Raw genomic sequence first — 24,881 nt, 5'->3', positions numbered from 1 at the left:
GCTCTGCCCCTTTAATTAGTGCATACTAAATAATTTAACTTTAGCCTACTACTACAACCACATTATTTACCAGCAACATAAAGTGAAACAGAGGTAGAGGTGTCCTGCCACAGTCAGTAACAAATAAACAGAAAACAGTAGTGGTCAAATACAAATAAGGCAACAAGAGAAGTATCCTACACTTCTCTTTTGTAAAGTAAATCTGAACAGCCTATATGGGCATCTACATCAACTATATGATTTGCCTGAGAAGCTGGACAGGACAAAAAACTAAATAATAAAATATTATTATTATTATTTTTTTAAAATTTGTGTCGGACGTAATTCTTTCGTGGCGGGCCGCCACAAATAAATGAATGTGTGGGAAACACTGACATAGACGACAAGGATGTGTTTTAAATGTAGAAAAAAATCATATTATGACCCCTTTAACATACCTTTTTTTTTTTTACCTGGGCAAATAATATTGTTTATTAAATGCCAATAACTGCTGTACAGGTTTACTGATACAGTATCAACAAATATGGAAGCAGTCTTCCATCCATCCATCCATTTTCTACCGCTTTTCCCTGTTTAAGACTTGACAACCCTAAACACATGTTGTTTTTCTGTCCGTCTATCTTTTGGTTTGTCTTACTTCAACTTTCTCCTCGGCTTCTCTATTTCCTACTTGTTGTTCCAGCCGTGGAGTTAACTGAATTAAAATGTAACGAAATTAAGCTGGTGTACTTGGCGGGCTGTTTGTCTCCACTTTGACCAGGATTCTCTCAAGCTCCTCCTGTTTCATTGAGCCTGTGAAGCGAATTTTTCAATACAGTCAATACAGCTGTAGCCCCTCTTGTTTTGAATAAACAACTGACTACACTAATAAGGAAAAAAGCTTTACTCTTGCATTCGAAATGATACGCCCAGATACTTTTTTTTTGCGTGACTTCACAGCATAAAATGCCTGAATTTGCGACAGTTTATTCTGAAAGTTGTGGCAAAAGTCGCGACGTTTTGAGGTTTAGTTTTCTTTCAATAAAACAAAAACGATATTCCAGGTATACTGTCTATACCAGAGGTCTTTAACAGTAGGTCTGCGACACCCAGGGGGTCTGCAGAGGTAGTGCAGATTTATAATAAAAACACAAATAAATAATTACATAATTTATGTCAGTATTTAACATAGCTAGCAATTACTGCTTTTGTTATCACCTAGCAATTAGCACACCTGTTGTCAGCCAGCGATTTACGTACCAGTTGTCAGCTAGTGATTAGCTCTAGTGATGGGTTCCATTCACTTGTGAACTGATACGGTACCATTTATCTGGTAAAAGATACTGGTGGTCAATGGTATATATTTTCTTTGTTAATACTGTAAATATTTATTGTTTTTGAAAATAAAATCTAATTTTGTAAAACAGCGTTTAAAATGAGCTGATTAGGATAACTGCTCTGCAGCTGTTATATCTTGTTTTATTTCGAAAATTTTGAGTCTCAATTACAGTTACAAGTCAAGACGTTAGATAACAGTAGTGAATAGTTTATGGTGTATTGGCGAGTCACTTCAGTCTTTGCTAGTTAGTCTTTTGTTGTGCCCTAAAAAGTGTTAATACAGTAAATATTGTACTTATCACGCACCGTCTGTTTGATTGTGACGTGCATCTTCGTTGTAGTTTTCATTAACAAATTTGGAGGTGTTGACATCGCCATGTAAAATCGCCAATGCTAATCAGTAACATATCAATAGCAAAGCCAATATACATTAAGATCAAGTTAGCACATTTTTGGAAAAGTGGAACCTACCTTTTAACTTACATTGGAGCGTGTGGAAGTTGCCTCCCAGTTGTCAAGACTTGGTCTGTGGCGTGGTTTGTTCTCCCGTGGTGCAAAGGAATTGGACCAAACGTGGCGTGCAGGTGAGGACATGTTTAATATATTAACTCAAAAAAGGCTCAAAAGGGGATAAACAAAAAGCGCTCACAGCGGGGGGAAAAAAACTTGACTATGAAAACAAAAGGCGCGCACAATGGCGGAAGTACAAAACTAGACTATGAAAACAAAACACTAGCACAAAGGCAAAAAACTATGAACAATAACAAAACTTACTTGACATGACAAGAGGGGCAAAAGGAAGAGCAGCATGGATCATGAGGGTGAACAGAGTGATGTCGCCACGCCGACTGCCTGGCAACAATGGCCTTAAATACTGGTGACATGATTAGTGAAAATGTGAGACAGGTGCGTGACATGAGGATGTGAAACAGGTACGTGACAAGACAGGTGAAAACTAATGGGTGACCATGGAAACCAAACCAAACAAGGAAGTGCAACCAGGAACTAAAAAAAGAGCCCAAAACCCAAGCAAAACAAAAACATGATTAACACAGACATGACACCAGTGGGTTCTGCTGATCACACACATGATCTGGAGACCGGCGTTCCGGGTTTAACAAGGTTTTATTTGTCATCAAGTTTATCGCACGATATTCGACTTTTCAGTCCAACTCCTCCGTGTTCCGCGTGCTTCCGTCTCTCCAAGCCCCTCCTCCTGCTCCCGGCCGCTACTGATAAGAATAACAGGTGATTAGACTACTAGCCCCAGCTGGGCAATCTAATCACCTGTCAGCTGTGTTCCAAAGCCGGCCCTGGCACACCCCGCTCCTGCAGCAGGCGCGCCAACCACGCCCCCTTCCACAGAGCGTTTTTGAGCCATTTACTTTATTGGCATTGAAAATTGCAACATTACCTACAGGTAGTTTGGCTGAGTCCGCTCTCAGTGCTGCTGGAGTGATTGCCTAGTGCCGAAGCGCGATACACTGACTGAGTCGGCCACCAGGCGTGACCGAGGTACCATTACATGGCACCATTGGATTTTACGTGAAACGGTGCCCCGTAGTACTGGCGGGATTCGGTCGTTGCCAAAAATGTACCAGATTCAGTACTCATCCCTAATTAGTAGTGGTTAGCTAGTCATTAGCGGCGCTACACTTATTATTTATCAATAACTATTAGGAGCAGTTTAATTTAAAACAAATGTTTACATGATATATAAGTAGGGGTCCCTGGCCTGGAAAACACAGAAGACACCTGGTCTTTACCTAACAGGTGTTTTCTATTCAGCTACAGTTTTAATGAATGGGAATGCAGAAAATCTCAATTTCAAATAACTTAATTGTAGAATATAATGATTGAAATTTGAGACATTTTTTTCTCGCTTTAATCCACCAAGGAGACAAATGAGAGTTGAATGTTCTTCAAACCCCTCTGGGCTGGTTTTTAATTATGTCACTTGGCAGTTAAAAGTGCCCTTAATCCATTTTCCTATTTGTTCTTTACAATGTTTCACTTACCTCCTCTTCTACTCTCCTTTTACTTCTTGGACTCTTGATATACTATATATCCTTGTCTTAAGTGTGTCTTTGCCTTTTGTTTTGCCTATTATTAACATGAAATCCCTCTGGTGCTTGTAACTGTGGTAACAGCTCCACTCTTAGCTTGTGTTTGTATTTATTGCATGTGTTCTAAGGTAGAACTCCCCAGTGGTTTTCAGACACACCCTGCCAGACATGTTCTGCATGTAGCTTTTCAGATGTGACTCCTACTACACAGTGTTTAATGTTCTAAGGTTTGATGAGGTTCATAGTCAGGAAATCTTTTGTTGCATTGACTTATTAAGACCTTAAGACATCAGTAACTCAGCTCATTAGGTTGTCGCTGTTTACCCATCTGGACAATCCCTTATGGTCCAAAATATTAACTTGGGTTTTGTTGTCCAAGAGCCATGGTGCTGCCAGAATGGTGGCTATAACCAGTGATGAGCAAGCTACCGTATTTTTCGGAGTATAAGTCACTCCGGAGTATAAATCACACCGGCCGAAAATGCATAATAAAGAAGGAAAAAAACATATATAAGTCGCACTGGAGTATAAGTCGCATTTTTTGGGGAAATGTATTTGATAAAACCCAACACCAAGAATAGACATTTGAAAGGCAATTTAAAATAAATAAAGAATAGGGAACCACAGGCTGAATAAGTGTACGTTATATGACGCATAAATAACCAACTGAGAACGTGCCTGGTATGTTAACGTGAAATATTATGGTAAGAGTCATTCAAATAACTATAACATATAGAACATGCTATACGTTTACCAAACAATCTGTCACTCCTAATCGCTAAATCCCATGAAATCTTATACGTCTAGTCTCTTACGTGAATGAGCTAAATAATATTATTTGATATTTTACGGTAATCTGTTAATAATTTCACACATAAGTCGCTCCTGAGTATAAGTCGCACCCCCGGCCAAACTATGAAAAAAAACAGCGACTTATAGTCCGAAAAATACGGTACTTGGAAAATGTAGCAAGCTAAGCTACAAGTTACTAAATAAATAAATACATACTCTCGATTAAATGTAGCTAAGTTAAAGTTAAAGTACCAATGATTGTCACACACACATTAGGTGTGGTGAAATTTGTCCTCTGCATTTGACCCATCCCCTTGATCACCCCCTGGGAGGTGAGGGGAGCAGTGGGCAGCAGTGGTGCCGCGCCCGGGAATCATTTTTGGTGATTTAACCCCCAATTCCAACCCTTGATGCTGTGTGCCAAGCAGGGAGGTAATTGGTCCCATTTTTATAGTCTTTGGTATGACTCGGCCGGGGTTTGAACTCACAACCTACCGATCTCAGGGCGGACACTCTAACTACTAGGCAGGGGAAGCTATCTCCAATGAATTGTAGCAAGCTACACTACAAGCTACACCAGGCCTGGGCAATTATTTTGACTCAGGGGGCCAAATTTAGAGAAAAAAATGTGTCTGGGGGCCGGTACATCTGATTTTTAGGAACACTAATACAAAACCTCACAATAATGTCTGATTGATTACGTTTTTTTACTGAATGAGACACCCAGTATGTACATGTGGGATTTACAATATTAACTATGACTAATAAAACACCGAGTTTGTGACGGTTTCTAATGAGAATCGACACCATACATTTTTGTGTGTATTCATATTTATTACAGCTACTTCATTAAGCAGTCAAGGTAATGCTGAGTTGTAGTTTGGAATGTCACACATTTCCCACTGATACATGATTTCCAATTCACTGAAAGGTTAAGAACCATTTCTGAAATGCCCCCACTGTATTATTAATGATGTTTAAATTTCATCCATCCACAATCACATGCTTACAATGCATTAATTGCAATTGGGCTATTGGACATCCTAAGAATCTAGCTTGCATGTTAGGCTAATTTGAGACTTTAAACAATCCAGAGGTATAAATGTCCATGAGTTTCTATTAGGGAAGTTCTGAGAACAGTTTCATGCTGCCGATACAATCATCCATGAGTGAGATCAGCTGACACCAATACAGATCACATGTGTTAACTGTAAATTTCAAAATCTATTTATGCTGAGTGCTTGGCACTTGCGGGACAGCCCCAGAAGCCTCTGTCCCATGTATACCGTATTTTTAGGACTACAGAGCGCACCTGGATATAAGCTGCACTCACTAAATTTTAGAAGAAAACAATTATTTTCCTATATATTAGCCACACCGGACTATAAGCCGCAGATATATACGTTGTGAAATTGGTTACTTAAATGTTATGTAAATGTTTATTTATATACCTTAATTGTTTCCAAACAGTGTCAGTAACATGGAAATAAAACAGCTGATCAGACACAGCAGAAGTCATTGTCATGGACCCACCAGCTGCGGAAGCTAGCTCTCCAATTAGCTAAACAGACTCAATAACTCCACGGTGACGTCTCTCTGAATTTACAGAGGAATTTATGAGACTGAAACAAGACAAAAATAATGCTATTGTAAGTTAATAATACTAACGCAGACACTCGTAGACGTTTTAGCTAATTAGCTAATGTAAAGGACGCTAGCTTTATTACATGACGATAGCACGTGCAAATATGCATGAAAATACTTCTACAAACATCACACATGGGACGGTTTAGTAAACAGTTTTAGTTATATTCTAAGACTTACAAACGTTGCTTGGAGTGATTAATGAAGAATCCTTTCGAGCAACACCTGCAGTGAGCAAACTCGTCCAAAAGATGGTGCCATAGCACAAGAAATAACACCTTTTACACTTTAATGAAAATTATTGAACACAAAAAAAAAATCCATAAATTAGCCGCACCATTATATAAGCCGCAGGGTTCAAAGCGTGGGACAAAAAGTAGCGGTTTATAATCCGGAATTCACGGTACACTGACAATACGAGGAGGAAAGGTTTGGCATTAGCAAATGTTAGCATTTAAGCTAGCGAACTGGCACCAGTCAGCCTGAGTGTTGATCAAAGTGCAGTTATCAATCAATCATGTTTTTTTCAATAGTTTTTATCTAGAACGGTAATACTAACCGTCGGGAGTTTTACCGCGGTTATCATTATTACCGTTTATCGTTACATTCCTGCTTAGCACTTATTTGTTGGTGTTAGGGCTGCACGATTATTCGACATCAAGGTTTAAATTAGTGCGATTACGTAACCACAAGAAACTGAGGTTTTTTTGTTTATTTTCTTCGCCGCCATCGGAAATGTCCATAAAAAAACAATTCCTTGTATCCACCCCGATTACACTTCCTCCTTTTCTCTCCTTTCCTGCGTTCCAGTGGTTTCATGCCCCCATCTTCCGGTCCCGCCCTCCGGTCCCACGGCGCGCAGAGGATTTTGGAAGATGTAGTTTATTTTTAGACCGGTCAATGCAAAAGCGCCAGAAAAAAACTACACTCATTCCGTCAGCTGTCACGGCATTATTGTAAGGATTTGGAAACCGCAATACCGCAGTATCTACAATTCCGTTACAGCCCTTATGTATACTTTTAATTGTTTTTTTTCTTCAGTTTAAGATCATGATGTGGACAAAATCTCTTAAGTTTGTCTGCATAAAGCTAAATATTTTGTACAGTAAATGATTGCTTATTGTACTAATGTGTGGCACCTTGAAACAAGAATACTGTATGTTGATTGACAGTGTAAAAGTAACAGGTCTTCTCTCATTCGTTATTTTCACAGTTTTATGCATTTTTATGGATAAAATATAAAAATCGCAAATCGAATCAAAATTTTGGCGACAAAAATGGCAATTACGTTTTTTTTCTCAAAATTGTGCATCCCTATTGGTGTTGTTTCAAGCTAGTTTAGCTGTTAGATTAGCTTTGAGCCTGCTCTCGACTTGCTTTTTGGTGTGTAATAATAATAATGATAATGGATTAGATTTATATAGCGTTTTTCCAGACACTCAAAGTGTCAGGTTCAAAAACTGTTGACATCTATTAAACAAGACAAGAAGCAAGGAATTAAACAGAGACAGAATTAGATTTGGCTCAATGAGGAGAAACGCGTACACCTGTACCCTTGCACAGTGTTCCACGCTCTGACGAAAGATTGTACGCCTCCTCTTTTATTTGGAATTTCCCTGATTACATGGCAACAGCTGTTTCTAAAGGGACGGGGGTCGCAAACAGCCATCGCCTTTGATTACAAACAATTCAAAGAAAAGGTCGTAAACAGCCGTTGCCCTCGGTCACAGAACAGTTCAAAGAAAAGGTGCCTGGAACTTGGGCAGGTCCTGCTTTCTCTCCGCTTTGTAGTTCTCGGGTCAAGACAAAATCTTTCTGTGGATTATAATACATCAAAGAAACAGAACACCTTCATGTTGCTTCCTATCCTACACAGTGGAGTTTTACAAGCCTTCTTCTTGGTTGGGTCAAAGACAGCTTTTGTCTTCTCGCCAGGAACTCATGGCAACACAAAGTTTTGTTATAACTTAGATACAATTAATCTAACACAAAGCACTTTACAGTGAGAACTGAGAACACATCATTCACTTCACTTCAGATTCACCCGTGACGGTGGTAAGCTACATTCGTAGCCACAACTGCCCTGGGGTAGATTGACGGAAATGTGGCTGCCAATTGGCAGCTACGGTCTCTCTGACCACCATTCATACACCAGTGTGAGCGGCACTGGGAGCAAAGTGGGTGAAGTGTCTTCCCCAAGGACACAACGGCCGTGACCAGAATAGCGGAAGTGGGATTCGAACCATGAACCCACAAGTTGCTGAACGGCAGCTCTACCATTTGGGTCACGCCGCCCCATTTTTAGCCTCATACTCCAGTGGTAAGCTACTTGATAATGATATTTAAGAAACTAGGAAATGCAGTTTATTTGCCACAATACATGTGATTATTATAAGTCCCGGGGAGCGGCTCCACACTGTGTATAGCTACTCATGATTAGCTGTTTGTCAGCTGGAGGACTAAAAAGGTAATGTGTGTCAGCCGGAAGGTATCGGCAGTTGTGATTGGTATTAAAAGGCATACTTTTTCAAGAAAAATTGTCAATGTTTTCCTGCCTGATTGCTCTTTGCTATTGTCTCTCTTTCTGATGCAGTGTCGGATGATCTGTAAGGAGGTGTCAGCTGAGACCATGTATGATGTCCTGCATGACGTTGAATACAGAAGGAAATGGGACACAAACGTCATTGAGACCTTCGATATCGGCAAACTTACGGTCAACGCGGACGTTGGTTATTACTCATGTATGTTTCAAAGTTGCCTTTTACAGCCAATCTAATTTAGTTGGCATATAAAATGCATGTTCCTTGTGTTTGCCAACAGGGAAGTGTCCAAATCCACTCCGTAACAGAGACTTCGTCACGCTTCGCTCCTGGTTGCCAATAGGGAAGGATTACATCATCATGAACTACTCGGTGAAACATGCGGTACGTTCACGCACCGACACACACGTCCAGATAAGGTTGGCCTCGGCTTTGCGGCTTGTGTGTGTGCAGAGATACCAGTGCAGCGAGATGCAACAAATGAACGCACATCGGCCAAACTGGTTAAAGGTTGATGTAGTTCAATAAGCTTTATGCCGCATGAAACGTCCTATAATATAAGGAAAATGTTATGTGTGCATTAGGGTTGTACGGTATACCGGTATTAGTATAGTACCGCGATACTAATGAATCTTTTTCGGTACTATACCGCCTCTGAAAAGTACCGGTCCGCCACCCCAAAATGTAAACAAACGCCATTGGTGGATCTACACCTAACATCCACTGTAATGATACCAAGTACAGTAGCGTATCTAGTCGATACTACTATGATTACGTTGATATTTTTTGGCATCACAACATCGTTCGTTAAAAAAAAATGTATATTATGTTTATAAACTCAAGAAATATGTCCCTGGACACATGGGGACTTTGAATATGACCAATGTATGATCCTTTAACTACTTGGTATCGGATTAATACCCAAATTTGTGGTATCATCCAAAACTAATGTAAAGTATCAAACAACAGAAGAATAAGTGATTATTACATTTTAACAGAAGTGTAGATATAACATGTTAAGAGAGAAAATGAGCAGATGTTGACAGTAAATGAACAAGTAGATTAATAATAATACATTTTCTACCACTTGTCATTAATAATTTTGACAAAATAATAGAATGGAAAATGCCACAATATGTTACTGCATATGTCTGCAGCTAAATTAGGAGCCTTTGTATGCCTACATACTAATACAAGACAAGTTGTCTTGTATGTTCAGTATTTTATTTAAGGACAAACTTGCAATAAGAAACATATGTTTAATGTACCGTAAGAGTTTTTGTTAAAATAAAGCCAATAATGCAATTTTTTGTGGTCCACATTATTTAGTAAAGTACCGAAAAGCAACGAAATAATTTTGGTACCGGTACCGGTACCAAAATATTGGTATCGGGACAACACTAGTGTGCATGTATATATGCATAGCTGCCAACTCTTCCGGAAATTGCCTTTGTCAACCGACATCCTGATTCAATTAAAAATCTCCCGGACTGTGACGTTATTGGGTGCATATAAAATACTCAAGTTTGTCAATCAAATTGTGAAAATGATACATAAATATTGTGTGAATGTTATATTAGACTTTGCAAGCTTGATATAATGTCGGGAGATCTACTGGATTGTAAACACCAAATGTCAGCGACTGTATAATACACGTATGTACCTTTGGAACTAATGTCTCCAGGATGTGATTGCGAAAACTAACATCAAACGGATTACTTTTATAAGCCTTTTAACCTAAATATTTTTTTTTGCTGATATTAGATCGATATTTATTATTAGACCTTTTGGTTCTTTTGGGTGGCCCTAGACTTGTGTGTCTTGAATGTACAGAGAGAAGATTAGGTGGACTCTATAACATCCACAATGCTTCAGTTGTTCTACTTTCAAAAGCCATTCTCATGTACAAGCAGGATGATTATCTGCAACCACGTGAGGGGAAACAAGAATGAAACCTCCCTTGAGTTCCATTTTCTGACATGGACAATAATTATTGAGTGCATGTGCAACAGTTATTGCCCCTGTGTAGGTCCGCAACAGAACCAATTATTGCCAAATGTCTGGATTATTCTTGCAACTCCAAATGTGTGGTTGTGACATGCTCAACAAATAATCAAATCAATTGATCAAATCAATTGATTACATTGTTTGTAGACTACAAAAAAATCATTCTTTGTGACCCTTAGACCATTATAGTTAATCTTTTATTTTATTTTCTGTTCTTCCTATTTGCCGTTCTGTTTTCTCTCCCACTTCTATGCAGTTTAACTCACTAACGTAATGTTTACAGAAGGATAAGACCGCTCATGTGACTATTAGCTGTTGACTCCCACCTTGCCTTCCGCATTCCTGCATGGAAAAATGCAAAAGTCAGAGAGCGTGAATGTACTGTATCAGGTGGTCTTTTAGGCTGCAGTTCCACAGCCAGATTTGGGACGGTCGACACTAAATGATGGTGTTCAGAGTGGGTCATCAGGAATTTGAGAGTAAGTGAAGTTATAGAATTGCAATTCACACGTTAAAGCGTTCTGAAGATCAAGAATAACTTGTTCCATTCGGGGGCAAAAGCCGAGTTCCATTTGGGAACAAACATCTATCCATCCGTCCATCCATTTTCTACCGCTTGTCCAACCATTTGTATAACATTTTGTCTTCTCAGGGTACTGTAATATAATAGAGATGAAACTTGGAACAGTGAAACCTCGATTTACAAACTGAAATTGGTTCTTGAACATGGTTCGCGAACCGAAACGTTTGTATAGTGAAACAGAGTTCCCCATAGGAGCTAACGTAGACATTGATAATTGGTTCTAGCCTCAACAAGTCTCTATTTAAAAAAAAAACTGCACACTTTGCAAACATATATATATATATATATATACATATACACTACCGTTCAAAAGTTTGGGGTCACATTGAAATGTCCTTATTTTAGAAGGAAAAGCACTTTACTTTTCAATGAAGATAACTTTAAACTAGTCTTAACTTTAAAGAAATACACTCTATACATTGCTAATGTGGTAAATGACTATTCTAGCTGCAAATGTCTGGTTTTTGGTGCAATATCTACATAGGTGTATAGAGGCCCATTTCCAGCAACTATCACTCCAGTGTTCTAATGGTACAATGTGTTTGCTCATTGGCTCAGAAGGCTAATTGATGATTAGAAAACCCTTGTGCAATCATGTTCACACATCTGAAAACAGTTTAGCTCGTTACAGAAGCTACAAAACTGACCTTCCTTTGAGCAGATTGAGTTTCTGGAGCATCACATTTGTGGGGTCAATTAAACGCTCAAAATGGCCAAAAAAAGAGAACTTTCATCTGAAACTCGACAGTCTATTGTTGTTCTTAGAAATGAAGGCTATTCCACAAAATTGTTTGGGTGACCCCAAACGTTTGAATGGTAGTTTATATATATATGCATATACATATGTACAGTATATTTATATGTAAATATATATAATCAAACCAACATAACAAGGGGGTAATTATCCAAACAACACAACATTAGAGCAATCTTAAACGTCAACACACATACACACAGACAAAAGTCTCGTTGGTGTGCACCAAAACGTTAACCACCATGTTGCTACAAAAAAACCAAAAAAAACCCGAATAATTTTACCTGGTGTCTGCAAATATTTGTTTCATTGTTAAACACTCTGGGAGTTTTTGAGAAGTGACTTCACCTTACAGTCACCGCTAGGGTTAGCACAAACCAGCAGTGTGGGGCGATCCTTCATCGGCTTGTGTCCCGGTAGTGCCTTTTCCTTTGCTAGATAGATAGATAGATAGTATCCATTGGATATGTACAGGGATTCACTATGTCTTCAAGGAAAACATAAACAAGATAAAATATAAGTTTATAAGATCTAATAAATAATAATAATAATTAAAGATAAAAGATAAAGATAAAAGATACGTTTAAAAGATCTAGAACTACAGAGCTACTGGAAATTCAGCCGCCTTCCACAGTACAAGCCATAAAAAAAACTGTAATAAAGGTCCGCTATAGCATGTTTTTTGGTATTGCTAGTTGCAGACCAAATCCCCTTTTGCTGATAAAATCCTTGAACTTAATGTGCCGCAAGCTGGAGGCCAACTACTTAAAACGTTAGCTCAAAGCTATACAGCGAGACTGCGAGAGTTTGGACAACATTTAAATCGTTTCTGATCACACAAAGTGATTTCTAAGGCAGACTGACACAGCTCTGACTGGCGCAAGGTAGGACAATTGTGGAAATAAACAAGTCAGAAGTGCCGCTCGCCGTCAAAGCTCTTCGAAATAGTCAGGCCTGTGTGTAAACACTAAACAGGATGTCCCTTAGGGGGCCCCACCTCTTCGAAATTGGCGTGCCCGCGTGAACAGGAAAATGACAGCCCTCGATGACTTCAAGCGGCATGCAAATTGAACAAATGAAGACTTCGTACGTTAAGACGTGGTTCGCACAAAGAGCCATATTTGGCGTGGTGTAAAGGTTCGTAAACCGAAAAGGACGCAAATAGAGGCGTTCAGAAATCGAAGTTCCACTGTACCATTCACTGAAACACACAACTATTATTGATGTATTAGCTGGAAACTTAATCAGCGCTGCTGGTCACTGAGAAAAAATTTAAAAAATAGACAGCAAAAACGAATCAAATGATGTTTATTACATGAAAGGAACAAACATTCTGTACCTGCAGATGAGAGTCGTTTCTTTCCAACCTTCAAAATGACCATTGTTAAGTAGATGAGTGATGACTGATAGAAGTTCATTACACGGCCACTAGCAACTCCCCGCAATGAGCAGAAGACCCACACACATGGTCATTGATGGTCAAGCGTCCTCTTTGGTCGGTGGTTCTAGATGCATCCATACGTGCTTACAACTAAGTAGGATAAGTGTCTTCATCCATATTCGCAGAAGCCTGACAATGAAGCTTTCTTTTGAATTACTGTAGGGGTCAAAACCATGTAAGAAGATGTCTAAGATTGTCAATGAATCAAGTAATTTAGGGTGACTCATACGGTAGAGCAACCACCCGGAGACTTGAGTGTTCCTGGTTCGAATCCAGTTTTCGGCACTGCTGCGTGTCATTGGGCAAGACACTTCACCTTGCTCCCAGTGCCACACACACTACTTTAAATGTAGCGTTGTAGATCATGTGTTTCACAATGTAAAGCGCTTTGAGTCACTAGGGAAAAAGTAGTATTTACCGTATTTTCTGGACTATAAAGCGCACCTATGAATAGGACGCACCCACTAAATTTAGGATTTTTTAAAATATATATTAGTCGCACAGGTCTATAAGTCGCAGATACTGTATATACGTTGTGAAATGATTTATTAAGACATAAATGTTTATTTACGTGCCCTAATTTATATACAGTGTATGTAAAACGGCTGATCAAACAAAACAGACTTCATCGTCATGGACCCACTAGCTGTGGAAGCGAGCGCTCCAATCAGCTAAACAAACTCGATAACTCCACGGTGACCTTTTGGTAAATTTACTAGGGAATTTGTGAAACTAAAGCCATACAAAAAGAAGTTAATAATACTAACACAGACACTCGTAAACGTGTTAGCATAATAGCTAATGCTAACCACGCTAGCTTCGTTACATTACGATAGCACGTACAAATATCAGACATGGGACAGTTTAGTAAGTATGAATTGTTTTAGTTATATTGTAAAACTTACAGATGTTGCTTGGAGGGATGAATGAAGAATCCATACGAGTAGGGATGCTATAGACCGGGGGTCGGCAACCCGCGGCTCTAGAGCCGCATGCGGCTCTTTAGCGCCGCCCTAGTGGCTCTCTGGAGATTTTTCAAAAATGTATGAAGAATGGAAAAAGATGAGGGGGAAAAAATGTATTTTTTTGTTTAGTATGGTTTCTGTAGGAGGACAAACATGACACAAACCTCCCTAATTGTTATAAATCACACTGCTTATATTAAACATGCTTCACTGATTCGAGTATTTGGCGAGCGCCGTTTTGTCCTACTAATTTTGGCGGTCCTTGAACTCACCGTATAGTTTGTTTACATGTGTAACTTTCTCCGACTTTCTAGGACGTGTTTTATGCCACTTTTATTCTGTCTCATTTTGTCCACCACACTTTTAACGTTGTGCATGAGTGCACAAAGGTGAGTTTTGTTGATGTTATTGACTTGTGTGGAGTGCTAATCAGACATATTTGGTCACTGCATGACTGCAAGCTAATCGATGCTAACATGCTATTTAGGCTAGCGATATGTACATATTGCATCATTATGCCTCATTTGTAGCTATATTTGAGCTCATTTAGTTTCCTTTAAGTCCTCTTAATTAAATGTATATCTCATGACACATGTAATATGGCTTTTAACTTTTTGCGGCTCCAGACAGATGTGTTTTTGTATTTTTGGTCCAATATGGCTCTTTCAACATTTTGGGTTGCCGACCCCTGCTATAGACGATTAGAAGACGGAACGGCACTTGCACTTCTGGTTCAAATCTTTGAAAAGCAGTAAATGCGGTAGGCATTCACCCAGTAGCACCTAAAGTCGTCAAACTCGTCCAAAAGATGGCGCCGTAGCACAAACAATAACACACCATTTCAGTCTCTTTGCATGTGTTTAATGAAAACTATGTGCATTATGGCCGTCAGCGAAGAAAAATCCATAAATTAGCCGCACCTTTTTATACGCCGCGGAGTTCAAAGCGTAGGGAAAAAGTAGTGGCTTATAATGTGGAAATGACAGTAAATATAATTCACAATTCACCTAATTTAGCGATAAATGAAAAGGAACTCGCTAGGTGGAAGCAACAAAATTAGGAGGAAAAAGATCGTAAAGACAAATATCCCTAAGTGGGAACATTAACGCTTCCAACCTAATGGGCAACATTAACCCATCAACACTGACCAACGAGCCAGGGTGCCAAAATTGTTGGAAAGTTTGTTGTAGCCTTTGAACTGACATACTTCCTGCATTCTTGCCTGCAAGACCTAAAAACACTTCCCAATTGTCAGAGAGCCAAACATGTCTTGTTAGTTTAGCTAAAAGCAAGTAATCATTAACCAGTACGCAGCAAAACTGAGGAGGTACTCTTATTCCCAATCGCTATCAGCATGAATTCCTACTATGTCACCCATTAGATGAGCGAATGTACCTAAAATAGATGTGAAAAGATAAAGTACGAGATTCTTGTTTCCGAGGTTCTGATTGCTTCTCCATGGCCTCGCTGTGGGCTTGTTACAGTTCGCCCAAGTTATTAGTAGTCTCCTTCATCATCCTGATGAATCACATGTATGAAATATTAAATATAGTTACAGGGGATATTTAATTATAGTAATGCCTTGTCGCTGGTTTTGCGTGGCCTAGATTAGGACCAGTCTCTCATTGACTGACAGCTTACACAACCCAGTTTTAATTAGTGAGCGTCAGCTTTAAAGAAACAGAATTGGGTGGAGGCAACACTTACCAGATAACTATTTCAAGCTGTTATTGTGCTTGGTTTGTGGACGTATAACAACTCAAGTTGTTCAGATGACGTGTGTGCATAAATAGTTGTTGCGTTAAAACTCAAGACAAGTTTGAAGTCACGTGACTTCAAACTTGACACCTCGTTGGCTGGGTTTGAGACAGAATCAATTGCTTCCGCTCTGCATTTTTCTGTACTAAATGTTTTTACACTGAACTTCTTTACACATATTTTTTATACGCTGAATTTGAAAACACTGTATTTTTGCAAAATTATTTTTTTAAGACACTAATTTCGCTTACAAATTTGTATTCATTGCGGTGAGGTGGCGACTTGAATGCAGCTGGGATAGGCTCCACGAAAGGGGACAAGCAGTAGAAAATGGATGGATGAAATTCTCATCATAGTTTGATGTGGGAAAAAAAATCAGTTCACAAAATTCAAATGCAAAAAATGTTGTAATAACGACACAAATTAACCGCCATGCAGGCCACGTGGGTAATTGCCAAGGGCGGCTGTGCAAGGGTTAATGAGGTAAAAATAAAAATGTTTTTAAATATTTTTTGTTAGGGGTTTCTCGATACAAGTTTTTAAGTATTGGCTGAAACCGATATTGATTCGACACAATATCAGCTCCAATCATACATACCGTATTTTTCTGACTATAAGTCGCAGTTTTTTTCATAGTTTGGCCAGGGGTGCGACTTATATTCAAGAGCGATTTATGTGTGAAATTATTAACACATTACCGTAAAATATCAAATAATATTAATTAGCTCATTCACGTAAGAGACTAGACGTATAAGATTTCATGGGATTTAGCGATTAGGAGTGACAGATTGTTTGGTAAACATATAGCATGTTCTATATGTTATAGTTATTTGAATGACTCTTACCATAATATGTTACGTTAAGATACCAGGCACGTTCTCAGTTGGTTATTTATGCGTCATATAACGTACACTTATTCAGCCTGTTGTTCACTATTCTTTATTTATTTTAAATTGCCTTTCAAATGTCTATTCTTGGTGTTGGGTTTTATCAAATAAATTTCCCCAAAAAATGCGACTTACAGTGCGACTTGTATATGTTTTTTTCCTTCTTTATTATGCATTTTCAGCCGGTGCGACTTATACGCCGGAGTGACTTATAGTCCGAAAAATACCGTACTTATATTATTTTTGTATTGTGTTAGAAAAGGTTTGATCAAGTGAAATTACTCAGAGAACAATGTTAGGTATATGAAAAACCATTGGGAATGGACATATGCTGTCTTTAAGTCAAAGTGGGGTGATAATTGTTTTTGGCGATGCCTCGTAGCTACAATAATTAAGTTAAGCTCCTCACGCAGTAAGTCGAATGATGCGAACATGTTTTACTGGATACTTTCTAACACTACTGCATTGGAGACTTTGTATGTGGAAGTAATATGCAACTATGTTTTTTAGGTACTTGTTTATTATATTGACAAATGTGTTTTAGATTGCAATATTCAATTAAGGACACGTATTGCGAATGTCGAGCTTGCCTGCTATTGTGTGCTTAGCTGTTGTGTAGCTGCTAGCTTTTAGTTGCCAATAGCCTACCATGTCTACCTTTTGTAAATATTTTGGACCGAAATACAAAAAAGACCAACTTTGTGTGCTTATTGGAGGGCGTTTAGATGTTGACTGGCCGGCCAGCTTTGCACAAGTAAACCCCCGTGATTGTAGAGTTATGTGGATATCAATCAGACCGATATCAATATCAGAACCTATTGATTTGTGCTTATCTCTGATTAGTTCATTAGGTCGGGATATGTGTCAGATGAGCGCCCTCTACAGGTGGGATACCCCATACTACTTATACAAATTGGATAAAAAAAAACAAATCTTGTGGCAAGCTTGGGTCACACAAGAAATTGTCAGAAGCAATTTCTGCTTTAAAATGTGCTATTTTAGTTGCTATTAGCAGCTTAGCAAACATGCATGAAAAACAGGGTCATCAGCTTGAACCACGATCTCGTTCTCAATCAACACAAACGCAATTTACTATGAATTGATTAACGTGGACCCCGACTTAAACAAGTTGAAAAACTTATTCGAGTGTTACCATTTAGTGGTCAATTGTACGGAATATGTACTGTACTGTGCAATCTACTAATAAAAGTTTTAATCAATCAATCAAAACACGCTACAATATGTCATCACTGCGAGAATTGTGAGTGAGTATGAGTTTAGTCTTGACTCTTAGTCGAAGCCTCGACTCGCTACAACCACCATTGCTTGACGGAGAACGAGGTAGTCAGAGAAATCCCTTTGAACGCGTCTGGAAAATGTGGGATTTTGTGTTGTGTCTTACAGAAATATCCGCCTAAAAAGGACATGGTCAGAGCTGTATCCATACACACCGGCTACATGATCCAGAGCCAGGGACCCAACCACTGTGTCCTCACGTACATGGCACAGATAGATCCACGAGGTAATTATCCATCATCACACACTGTTGCATTCATGTTGTCACCTTTTAGTTTGGGCCGCAGCGTACTCGGGTGTAATACAGTTTCCCACCACTTGTGGCAGTAATGACTATATCAAACAAACAGAAGAAGTCTGAAGCTAAAGTCCAAGATAATTTTCTCAAGTGCAAAAATTATGACTACATTTTAATTTAATTGACATTTTAGTGAAGAAACAAATGTATTATGATTATTTATTATTAATTTAGTTAGATTTTGTTTATTTTAGCACTGCGTAACTGTATGTACGTACATTTTTTTGTTCATCAGTCCTTTATTTGATTAATTTTTCGAATACGCCTCACCTAAGCCCAAGGTTTATCTGTTAAATAAATAAGAAATATTTGTGATTAATCATTTGACAAGGTTGTAAACCATAAGTAGTTTAGATATAATTATTGAATAATTAGTGTTAATATCTGTCGTACAAATAAGTTGGGTCCTGGGGTCTGAAAGGTTAAGAACCCCTGCTCTAAACTCACTATTTTGGATGTGTTGGTATTTTGCACTAACGTACTGGTTCTGTCCCGTTCTTACTTTGTCTCTCTTTCCAGGTTCTTTACCCAAGTGGGTTGTCAACAAGTCTTCCCACTTCTTTGCTCCTCGCGTAAGTTATTCACACGCTAATACAGATGCAGAAAAAAGTGTTTTATTGACTCGTGTGGCAGTTTTAGCCGCGATACTCTCTCTTCATTTGTCTCTCTTCCTCTCCCCGAAGGCCTCTTTTTTTAAAGCCTCTTCACATGGGAAATATTGCACAATTGATCCTGTGTAAACTACATAGACAGAATGGCACGCCGTATAAGCGACAGATGGGCTGTTGGAAGCGATAAGGAAGGATGCACGTTCCGTACGCTAACAGTCGTGTTACAAGGGATGAGTACCGCTCACGTTTGAACCGATACAGTACCAATTCCCGGTACCTAGGAATCGATACAAACAAACATAAGGGTGTAATGGATTAACTTTATTTTTAATAACAAAGTCAAAACAACAACAAACTAGCTGTTCTGTCATTTTCAGACACGTACACACACTGTCACTAGTGCTATTATGCACTCAGTTTAAAAATCCAAATTCCTTAATTTTAACGGTCAGGTTAATGATTAGGAATAAAAAATAAAATGCACTTTACCTTGTTGGCTACATGTTTGATACTTCCTGAATGTTTCAAATAAAGCTGGGCGATATGGCCTTTTTTTAATATCTCGATATTTTTAGGCCATGTCACGATACACGATATACAGTATATCTCGATATATTGCCTTAGCCTTGAATGAACACTTGATGCATATAATCACAGCAGTATGATGATTCTATGTGTCTACATTAAAACATTCTTGTTCATACTGCTAGCACAGACCCGCAGACGTGAGCACATCATTCTATATTAGCGTCCCTTCACTGGCTCCCTGTGCGTTACCGAATCAATTTTAAACTCCTTCTATTTGTTTTTAAATTTCTAAACAACCTCGCTCCAACATATCTCTCCGACCTCCTTCAGCCTTACTGCCCCACCCGATCCCTAAGATCAGCCGATCAGCTGCTACCGACGGTCCCTGACACAAGGCTGAAGCTTAGAGGTGACAGAGCTTTCGCCGCTGCTGCTCCCAAGCACTGGAACGACCTACCTCTGAGTGTTAGACAGGCCTCCTCTCTTCCTGTTTTTAAATCTCTCTTAAAAACATACTTCTATTCCATGGCTTTTAACACTGAGTGATATCCATCCTGCTATGGCGCCCCATAATACACCTGCTGTGAACCTGTTTTTATGTTCTATTTATTTTAGTTATTTTTTTAAAATCGTGCTCTGTTTGTGTTGTGTTGTGTTTGCTCGTATTATCTTTTAACCTGCCCATTGTACAGCACTTTGGCTACCCCTGTGGTAAATTTTAAATGTGCTTTATAAATAAAGTTAATTTGATTTGATTTGATACTGCATTGATATATGCTCATTTTAAACTTTCATGCAGAGAGGGAAATCACAACTAAGTCAATTGACCAAAAGTGTATTTATTAAACAGTTATTAAGCAGTGGCACAAACATTCATGTCATTTCCAAAACGGAAAGTGCAAGATTGTCAGAGACATTTTAAAACAAGCTATGAGTGCACTTTTGTGCATGATGTCACTAAGATGACATATCAAAACAACACTAAATTAAAGTGCACTTTTTGTAGAGAACGCCACTACAATAGTTTAAAACAAATAAAGTGCACTTTTGTGCATGATGTCACACAAGATATTTCAATAAGTGTCAAATAAAAATGAGCTGCATAATAGGAAGTCAAATCCTTCGTTATGTGGTAGGTTCCTGTGGACGTTATCTCCTTCTGTTGTTGACTATTTTTTTCATACGGTGTTGATGTGGAAATGGTTGCTTGGGCATTTTGTTGGTGTGGCACCGAACGGAGATGTTGACATGCAGAGTTTCAAGCACTCTTCATTCCCTAGCAGGTGACTTTTCAAATGATGCTACAAATTAGCAGTAATGCTACTTTTGGTAGCAACGCTTTTGCCCCACACTTGACAAATTACGGTTGTATGTTCGACATATTCCCGCTTGAAGCCAAACCACCGCCAGACGATGGACCCCCTGCTGTTTTTCTTGGGAATTAATTCTTCTTCCTTCATTTGTTACCAGATTCGCACCTTCTTTCTCTCGTATTACCACTCGCACCACAGCTAACGTTGCCCATGTCGCTACCTCTCTGCTCCGTGAGGGCGTATACGTATGTGACGTATGTAAGAAGGTGCGCTTGTTTTATGTCTCTGTGAGAAGGAGAGAAGGTTTATAGTCTGAAAAGTACGGTACATCTTAAAGTTCTACAGTACAAACAAATATTTAAAACAATAAAAGCTTAGCCATCAAAACAGATGAAATACCAAAACTAATACACTATCAGTGAGGCATTAAAACACAAAACATGCACAATATTGTCTCTATTTATTTTAGTCATTTAAAAAAATTAACTTGGTCACTTATTGTGGGAATAAGTACTTTTTGAGCACATTTAACAATACCGCGATAATAATGACAACCGTGATATGAAATTTTCATATCGTTACACCCCTAACTGTATGTATCGTCATCTTTGCAGGTAATGAAGAAGATCAACAAAGCATGTTTGAAGTATTCCGAGTGGAAGCAGAAACACAACCCGGGATTCAAACCTTGGCTCTACCCTGAACAGACTACATTACCCAGCATTCCACTGTCGGAGCTGAGCATTCAGCATGCCGAGAGCCTGGAAAATATTGACGAAAGCTCCCTGGCTGAGGCCCATGAGAGGGATGACAGTGACTAGCGCACTGAAGTCAAACCCGGGTCATGTATTCATACACACACATACACTGATGCAGGGATGCATGCATGCCTGTTACACAATTACATGTAGATGAGGTTCATTTCACACACGCACAGACACCCTGTACTTTTCAATATATATCTTCTCATACTCTCAAAACATGTATGGAAGCGTTCATGCAAACACGCTCCATATTGTTTTGCATACTGCATGCACCCACTTGCATTGGGCTGTAAGTACTTTTGTCTTTTACAGCTGGGTAAATGTTTGTGAAAAGAGTTCAAACAAAGTCTGCAAACAGGATCCAAAATAGATTGTTAGGGGAAGAAATGTTTTCTGCAACATTTACTGTTCAAATGTTTACACACTCTACCTTTCATTCAAAGCGAAGCCAAAACTATGTATTCCACAATGTTTTTGATTCATACACAGTACATTTATACACTCAGAAAGGCATACATGTACAGTCACTTCTACCATTCAGTGTACAACCCCTGGCAATAATTATGGAGTGTTAGAGGATGTTAAAAATATTATGTAGTCACTCAATTCTGAAGAGTAATTTTGGAATGATCAAAAAACACTTTGTTGAACCACTTCTGGCTTTTATAACCAATCAATATCCTTTATTTAACCAGGTGAAAACTCATTGGGATTGAAATCTGTTTTTTTCAAGAGTGACCTGGCCAAGAGGGCAGCAAAACAAAGTACCAGGAATACATATAACAACAACAAAATTCAGCAGCATTCACACACCACAGTTAAAAAAAATTATTACTTACATATATAAGCATAAAAACACGTTATAGGTTAAAAAAATAATATAAAATGTTTTTTGTAAAAACTAATGAAAAACAAGAACAATGCCCAATAGTAGGCCTCTGCGATATTTCCTGGATATATAATCTCTGATTATTCACAAACAACTTGATATATGATTTTTCCCGATGTTTCCCCCAACTTTTTAGAGAAACCATTGAATACAAATAAAGACAGAGATCATTCAAAACTAATGTTTGCTTTATCTGATCAAAAACTAGTAGATCAAAATGATCACATATATATATATATATATATATATATATATATATATATATATATATATATATATATATATATATATATATATATATATATATATATATATATATATATATATATATATATATATATATATATATATATATGTATATATATATATATAAATATATATATATATATATATATATTAGGGCTGCAACAACTAATCGATTAAAACGATTATTAAAATAGTTGCAGATTAATTTAGTCATCGATTCGTTGGATCTATGCTATGCGCATGCGCAGTTTTTTTTTTTTTTTTTTTTTTTTTTTTAATTAAGAATTTTTTTTTTTTTTTAATAAACCTTTATTTATAAACTGCAACATTTACAAACAGCTGAGAAACAATAATCAAAATAAGTATGGTGCCAGTATGCTGTTTTTTTTTTCAATAAAATACCGGATAGGATAGAAATGTCGTTTGTCTCTTTTATCCGATTATTAATCGATTAATCGAAGTAATAATTGACAGATTAATCGATTATCAAATTAATCGTTAGTTGCAGCCCTAATATATATATATATATATATATATATATATATATATATATATATATATATATATATATATATATATATATATATATATATATATATATATATATATATACACACATACAGTATATATATATAATGTCATGGTATGAACATTTCTTATCACAGTTATTGTGACAAAAATGATCACGGTTATCATTATTATCGTGATATTCTTAAATGTGCTCTACATTTTCAAAAAGTACTTATACTGAAATCTTTTAACCAAGTTTTATTGAAAAGAGACAACACATTCCAAATGATTTCCTTTGTAGCAGAAACATTATTGCAGAAAAAAAAACACTGTTTCATGGACCTCAAGTAGAAATTGAATGTGCATATGAAAGCAACAAAAGCAATATAAACAAAGTAATGTGGCAGAAGAAAAAAAAAACAAATGTGAAAAATTTGCAATATAGTACTTTATGAACACAAAAGAGAAATAAAATAAAAACAAATGTAAGAATTTTTCAAGGGGGCACCTGATGCCCGTAACTACATTTGTTGCCCATATAGATAAAAATTGTTTTCATAGTTTTGTTGGCCAACAAAAATAAACAGGAGTGATACCTCCCACACCTAATACATAATCTTCACAGCTTGCGTTCAGTTCGATGAGATGACAAAACATTTTAGCTAGAATTTACGTTATTTGAACATTGATACAGTTAGCAGTTAAATAAAGGATGAGTGAGCATCCCAGTAAACAATCTAAAGCAGGGGTCCCCAAACTACGGCCCGCGGCCCCCCAGCATCTAAAGTCCGGCCCACGGGAAGTCCCAAGTTTTTTTTTTTTTTTTTTTTTAAATCTTTCATTTCTAATCCATTTTCTACCGCTTGTTACTCTCGGTGTCTCCTAGCCGCTCAGGCAAATCATATTGTCTACAAATTAATTTTCCCATCGATAATGTGACAATGTTAAATGACAAAACGGATTAACTCGCTGGAATATAAAGACAATGTGTGTGTATATATATATATATATATATATATATATATATATATATATATATATATATATATATATATATATATATATATATATATATATAAGGGTACAGCCCGGCCCCCGGCCACATTTTTTTTAACCCAATGCGGCCCCCGAGTCAAAAAGTTTGGGGACCCCTGATCTAAAGACTTTATAAACAAGTTGTGACAACGTTCCCTACACAACGCCTGCTGCATGTTTCCTTACGTCATTAATTCTCAGTCACAGCTGATGGATGCTGTATTGAGATAATGAAAGCAACATCAAATAGTTTTCTCCTTCGCTGTATACTTTTAGCGTGAGACAAATGCGTCTGTCTCCAATATTGTCCACACCTGTCTCCATCTAAAAACAGCAGTGCGCTCTTAAACACGCGCCGAGACTCCACAGAAATGAAGCGAGGGAACATGAAGTTAAACCAAGCGCTCTGCTCTCTCTACTCCGAGGGGAAACCTCTGTAGCAAAGTCCGTAGAGTTGTTTTCCGCCATTGTTTTTTCAAGCATAACGTCGCTGCTGTGACGTTGTTTCCAGGAAGTAGGCACTGTTGCCCAAAATGACCGTGTTTCAGTAATTAAACATTTAAACGGCATTACTAACAGTCCTTAATTTGACCACGGTTTATCATTATACCGTTTACTGTTACATTGCTAAAATTTA

The 24,881-nt window shown here is 37.9% G+C and overlaps 1 protein-coding gene across 2 annotated transcripts in view; it reads left to right on the top strand.

Annotated features, from left to right (window-relative positions):
* The window catches only part of stard10 (StAR related lipid transfer domain containing 10), a 41,283-nt gene extending 18,593 nt beyond the window's left edge, over nucleotides 1–22,690 (top strand). For both annotated transcript variants that reach the window (XM_062068691.1, XM_062068692.1), the window contains 5 exons: nucleotides 8,413–8,560; nucleotides 8,640–8,743; nucleotides 18,159–18,276; nucleotides 18,868–18,920; nucleotides 21,415–22,690. In XM_062068691.1, coding sequence (XP_061924675.1) covers nucleotides 8,413–8,560; nucleotides 8,640–8,743; nucleotides 18,159–18,276; nucleotides 18,868–18,920; nucleotides 21,415–21,621 — 630 coding nt within the window. In that variant the 3' untranslated portion in view covers nucleotides 21,622–22,690. The remainder of the gene's footprint in view (nucleotides 1–8,412; nucleotides 8,561–8,639; nucleotides 8,744–18,158; nucleotides 18,277–18,867; nucleotides 18,921–21,414) is intronic.
* Nucleotides 22,691–24,881: the final 2,191 nt, after the last annotated feature.

Source organism: Entelurus aequoreus, linkage group LG13, assembly GCF_033978785.1.
Source record: "Entelurus aequoreus isolate RoL-2023_Sb linkage group LG13, RoL_Eaeq_v1.1, whole genome shotgun sequence".
In the NCBI taxonomy this organism is placed as follows: Eukaryota; Metazoa; Chordata; class Actinopteri; order Syngnathiformes; family Syngnathidae; genus Entelurus; species Entelurus aequoreus.
The sequence above is the reverse complement of the archived record's forward strand: the minus strand, read 5'-3'. Positions and strand labels throughout refer to the sequence as shown.